The 6,000-nt window shown below is 53.2% G+C and overlaps 1 protein-coding gene across 2 annotated transcripts in view; it reads right to left on the minus strand.

The window, feature by feature from the left end:
- The window catches only part of RNF38 (ring finger protein 38), a 153,701-nt gene extending 148,338 nt beyond the window's left edge, over positions 1-5,363 (minus strand). The window contains exon 1 of one of the 2 annotated variants that reach the window (XM_054986254.1): positions 4,196-5,363. In XM_054986254.1, the coding sequence (XP_054842229.1) occupies positions 4,196-4,730 (535 nt within the window). In that variant the 5' untranslated portion in view covers positions 4,731-5,363. The remainder of the gene's footprint in view (positions 1-4,195) is intronic. The other variant, XM_054986255.1, reaches the window with a different exon arrangement.
- Positions 5,364-6,000: the final 637 nt, after the last annotated feature.

Consider the following 6,000-nt stretch of genomic DNA (forward strand, 5'->3'; position numbering starts at 1 on the left):
CCATTTGGGCAGATTAAAGTAGACGGCACTAGCGATTCAAAAGGAGAACGTATGTGCTTCTGTCCCCCCCTCCCCCCTCCCCGTGTCTTAGTATTCTCAAGAAAACGAAAAGAAAAGGAGGTGAAAGAGAGGAGGGGGATGTTATCAGATACAAAAGGGGCTCTTTTATTCTTCGCAGCTGTACAGATGTGGGAATTTCAGCTGCATCAGATGACATTACTAATGCTTTCTCTTCTGTACAACTATTATAGGAGCCTCTTTCTCCAAAGCAGCATCACTCAAGACCAAAACAGATGTGAGGCAGGAGGAGATCCAAGATCAGGTCTCAGCATCTTTTTCTAGTTTTCAAAACAGCAGCATGAATGTGCTAATTTGACTGGGAAGACACAAATGGGGGGAAATGGGTATGTTAAAACACACACACACACCCAATGATTTGTCCTACTGAGGGATATAAACACAGGCCACAAACACGTATCAAAATGTATTTCCCCATGGAGCCAACAGCCCGTTTAGGGGGGCAATTTAGAAAAGGGTATATAGTACATGAAAATGGGGGAGAGAGGCTGTAACACCCTCGCCCCCAAACACTGATCAAACTAGCAGCCCTCACATGGTTTGAAGTAAAAAGTCTTTTACATGACCCTGTCTGCTTTGGTCAGCACATTCCCTGATTGAACGCAAAGGATTACAGAAACCCATTCGCAGCCTAGGGACAAATTAAGAGGTGAACATCACTTGTTTCAAGGGAGGCCCAGCAGTGACCACAAATCTCATGCTAGCAACTACCAATCCTTATGTGACCACTCCAAGTAAAAAAGACCCCTTGCCTTACAAGCTCCCCACGCATCAAAATTCTCAAGAGTCCCTTATTAGGCGCTGGACAAGACAAGAGTTCTTTGGCACCTCTCTCAAGTTATTTGGCACATGCAGAAGCGGTCACAAGAAGACTCTCACTGCTTCCAAGCATCTTCAAAGCCCAGCACGAAAGGCCAGGCTGGCCCCCTTCCCCTCTCAAGCCTGCTGGACTTGCTAAAGGATTCAGGACATAGAGGCAACGGCAAATAACCGCTGGTTACCAAGGCCAGTCTGAATCGGTGCACTTCTGATGGCTTTACTCCCTACGTAATGTAGGAATAAATTATTGCAAAATACAGTATAAATATAATTATTTTATTCACATTGTATTTTACTGAGATTACAGAAAAATCTGCAATTGAATTATTATAATGGGGCATTGTTAATTGGAAACTTACTGGATTTATTTGAAAAACAACACAAACACGAGTATAATGTTTGAAAAGTTTCATTCGCTTTGCCTACTAAGGTTCTAATCCTGTCTACATTTACTCAGGAGTAATTAACTCACTGGGATTTGCATGTGAGTAAACTTGCATAGGCTTGTCGTCATGCTTGTGTAAATTTCTTCATGGTGACGAACACACTCAGCCTGAAAACTGTACCAGTATTACCGGCAATGCCTCAAAACTATGGCTAGTTTAAACATCAAGAATGCAAGTAGTGTATATGGAACCATTTAAACAGCATTTTGTCCACACTTTCCAAATTCTGTCACATATCTTGCTGTTTAGGATAGCCTGAGAAGCCAAGCGCTGTTCCCACTGTATTTGGACGGAAGGCCACCAAGGAACAACACTGTACAGAGGCAGGCAATGACACATCTCCTCTGCACATCTCTTGCCTGGAATGCCTGGGGGATCGAGGGCACCGCAAGTGGGTTGCAACTCGACGGCGCATTCTTCTTCTTCCACGTTACTCTATTTAGATTTAGGTATTTCAAGAATCTCTATTCTAAAGTGTGACTGCCGTAGGTTAGGGTTGAATGAGGGGAACTCTCACACACAGGAAAATATTGTAAATAACCTTTCACATCACAAAACAAGCCATGCATCTGACGAAGAGAGCTGCGGTTCTCGAAAGCTTATGCTACAAGGTGCAACTGAACTTTTTACTATTTTGCAAGCCATACTTTTAATATCAGAAATCAACCACCTGACACAAAACTAATTCAAGAAAAGTGGCTCCATTTCAAAAAGGAAATCTCTCTCTCAAGTCACCGGCAATTCTGTTTAGACATACCAAAAAAAGCTTGCCTCGCTGAAAGCCATACATGTATTATCCTCACGTGCCGTTTGTTTAGGACGCAGTAAATTAGCTGATGTGCGCTTGATGTACAGGACTCTACATAAAAGTGGGCTAGCCGACATTCAGGTTCATTCTAGCTCTACAACTGCAAATTCACATCTTTTTAATAAAAAGGAAAAAAAAGCCAGTAAATGGTAAAGAATTTCTAAGGACATACAAGTAGATCCATATTTTCACAGCAAACTCAGTTTTTAACTCAAGAAAATAGGTACTAAACTATGATTGCAGAAGGTATTTACTTTTGAATGGTAACATCCTCTATATTTACAACAGACTAATTTTCTCTAGAAGCCCCCCAAAAGTGTTCTAGTCAACACAGTACTTTAATGTAGGGCTTTGGTTTGATATGAGACTCACTGACTCTTAGTCCAAGAACCTGGTGGCAGGGGAAAAAAGGTTTACTCCTGGAAAACGCAGTGCAATGAAGCCTCTTTTAGAACTTGAAGAGAGCCTTTTCCACAATACTGACTAATCCTAACCAGCCCACCCACATCTGGATTAAGAATAAAGATCTTTCATGGAAGACAATGTGACCTCCATGAAAGCTTAAGCCACAGCAGCCCTTGTATGAAACAAATTTCAAACTGTATGCTCAGTTTTGTCCAAAAATTGTACTTCAAGACCATGCCAATTACAAACATTCCCAAAATTGTGCACTACTACACTTTGTTGTTATTCTTAAAGCCTTCATTGCTTTAAAAATCCTAAATGTTTACAAATGTCACATTAAAAGCAGATCCAACATGAGCTATTTTAGAAGAGACATACCCTAAAACAATTAAAACTAAAAAATGGTGGATAGCAGAACTTGAAAGTCTCCAAAAAATCTAATATTCTTCAACCGCAAAAAGAAGCCTACATTTACGCACTTTCTCTGCATGTGTCTCAGCACCACAAAGATTGGTGGCCATATTATTGTCTGTTCAAAAGACACCCAAAAAAGTTTCATCTCTTTGGAAAATGTTTGGCTGCAGATTCTGCGCGCACGCACACGCACACACACACACACACCGCCCCCAACACAATTACTCATTGTAGCCCTTCAGATTTCCTTGTGCAGTTGGGCCCTTATGATGGCAATTCATCCCAGAGGCATCCCAGCACGACTCCAGATGACAAGACTTCCCCCCCTAAACATCCACAATGACTAACTCCACGTGTTCCATACTGAAGAACCAGCAGGCCCCTTTCCTAGGTACACAAAACACAGAGCATGGAGGAGGCAGGGTGCTGAACAGAAAATCTTGCCAGGGCATAAAGCCTTTCCCCAACAGCCTGTCCCTTTCCCAAAGGAAAGCAGCCAGCAGTCCAACGCCCCACCTGCAAGGCGATCCACACACCCCTCATGCTGTGTCACCAACACAAACAGAAAGCCAAGCACTGCTGGCAAGGAAGGCTACACAAGTCCTGGAAGAGGATTGCAGAATGCACCAAGTTTTGTGGGGAAACTTCATTTTCCAGCCTACCCGTTCACACACACACCCCAAAGCCCCCCCCCCCGCTGCCAATCTTTTATGCTTTCCTTTTGATACCGCCTTGAATCACCAACTTTTTTTTCCTTTTCAAAACAGCTTATATGGCTGCTGCTCTTTGGCAAGGCTAAGAAACTTTCTATAGGGGCCCCCCAATCTTAACCTCATCCTCCCTAAGAGAAGGAAAAATAACCCAACGGAAGACAACGGGGCTCATTTCTAAGGAAGCCTGTCAAACTTTGGAGAACAGTCCCTGGCAGAGACCAGCTGAACCGTGGCCAACCCCCCGCCTCCGCCACGCCGAGGAAGTGGCGTCCCGTTGGACTCGGCGGGGGCTGAAACTTCCCAGGTAAACACGAGGGCGGGGGGAGGTTGTGGGAATCCCCCCTTCGGCCCAGCCCTCCCGCCCTTGCTTTTGCCCAGCCCCCTTTCCAAAGCACTCCCGTGGGGGCTGCCAAGCCTGCTTCAAGCCCCCCCCCCGGCCCCCTTCCACACACGGCCGCCCCCCTCCCGCCCCGCCCCGCCCTTTCTCCCCCTCAGAGCTCCCCCCCCCTTACCTGGCGCGGGCGCCCTGGCTCCCGGTGGGGCTCGCGGGTGCCCGTGCCCGGCGGGGCTGCCTCTGCCCTGGCTGCGGGCGCCCAGCTCGGCCAGACTCGGCCCGTGGAGATGCGGCGGGGCGGGCGGCGGCGGCGGCTGGAAGTGCGCGGCGGGGGCCGCGGGGGCGCCGCCGGCGTTCATGGCCAGGAGGCTGAAGAAGCCGGAGCGGGAGCGGGAGCGGGTCCGCGGGGGCTGGAGGGGCGGCGAGGGCGGCCGCGGGGGCGGCGAGGAGAACGCCAGGCGGGGCGCGGGCGGCGAGGCAGGGGCGCCGGAAGGAGCCGCCGCCGCTCTGCCTCCTGCGCCGCCGCCCGCCACGGCCGCCTCTCCGCCGGCCTGGCCGTGGCGCTGGGGCTCCGGGCGCTCCTCGGCCCCGCCGGCCCCCGGCTTGGAAGGGTCCCGCAGGCGGGCGGAGGCGGCCAAGGGGCGGCAGTCGGGCGGCTGCTGCTGGAGCTGGAGCTGCGCCGCGCGGGGGTGCGAGTTGGCGGCCACCGGCATTCGGCCTCGCGCGGGGGCCGCGGGGGGTCTCTGCCCAGCCCCGTCTCGCTGCGGAAGCCCCGCGGGGAGGGAGGGACGGAGGGAGGGGGAGGCGGGAGCCCTTGCCCCTCCCGGGAGGAGTTGGGCGGCCGAGGCGGGCGGCGAAAAATGGGGAAGGAGGGGGAGAAGGAGAGGGGGAGGAAACTTCCTCAAGAGGAGGAGGAGCGGCGGCGGCGGCCGAGCAAAGTACACCGGCGCCGGAGCGCGCGGGCGGAGGCCGAGGAGGACGGGCGCTCCCCGGGAGCAGCGGCCGCGGCGGCTGCCCTTTACCTGTCCCCCGCCGGCCCCGGGGAGACGAGCGAGGAGGGGCGGGCGCGGTAATTCAGGGCAAGGCGGAAAACAAAGGTAGGATCGCGGGGAAAGGCAGCAGCTGGGCGCCGCGCCGCCTCCTCCCTGCCAGAGAGGAAAAGGCACGCCGGGCTGGGGGAGGGAAAGCGACGGGCCGCCACGCCGCGGGGCTCTCCTTCCCAGCCGCCCTCCTTTCTTCGGCTTCCCCTCCTCCGAAGAACCGGCGGCAGCTGTTCAAAGGTTCCGATTCGGATTCCGATCCGATGCCAAGCGGGCCGATTCTCCGTCGCTTTCTCGCCGGCTCGCGCGCGCGCCTCCAACGTCGCTGTGGTGCGCCGAGTTGCCAGTAATCCTATCCAAACGCGCCTTTTGTGCGCGTAGATGGCGAGAGAGCGATAAGCGGGTCTCCTCCCCCTCCGCCTCCTCCTCTTGGGGTTGCGCGAGCCGAACTCCAAGCGCGGAATCCCCCGGCGCCGGGCGGCAGGGCTGGGCTTTTTCGCCCCCGGTCAAAGAAGTTGTGCGGCTTCGCTAGTGCGGCTCCCTGGTGCCAACCCCCCGGAGAGAAACTCCCTCGGCTGGCGGTGGCTGCTTCGAGCTCCCTCCCGCCGCTGTCGGCCTCCACCAGCGCAGCCTGAATTACACAAGAAGAGAGGGGGAGCTCGCAGCCAGCCCTGCGTCTCTCTCCTCCCCCGTTCCGTAGTAGCCCTGCTGTCCACTTAGATCCCGCAGACGAACAAGAGGGAGCTTTTCTCCGAACAGGAACGCATGCAGAGACGTCGGCTGATTGCCCCACCGAAGGCGTCCTCTTCCCGCCGCCTTGGCCGCCTGACAAACTTGCTGCCTTTCCCGCACCTCTCCTTTTGTTGCGCCGGTTCCACTCCAATCCGGGAGGAGTTCTTCGAGCCTAGCAGAGGCGGGAGGGGTTGATTTATTTGCAAGGCTC

The sequence above is a fragment of the Eublepharis macularius genome, chromosome 8 (assembly GCF_028583425.1).
Source record: "Eublepharis macularius isolate TG4126 chromosome 8, MPM_Emac_v1.0, whole genome shotgun sequence".
Classification (NCBI taxonomy): domain Eukaryota; kingdom Metazoa; phylum Chordata; class Lepidosauria; order Squamata; family Eublepharidae; genus Eublepharis; species Eublepharis macularius.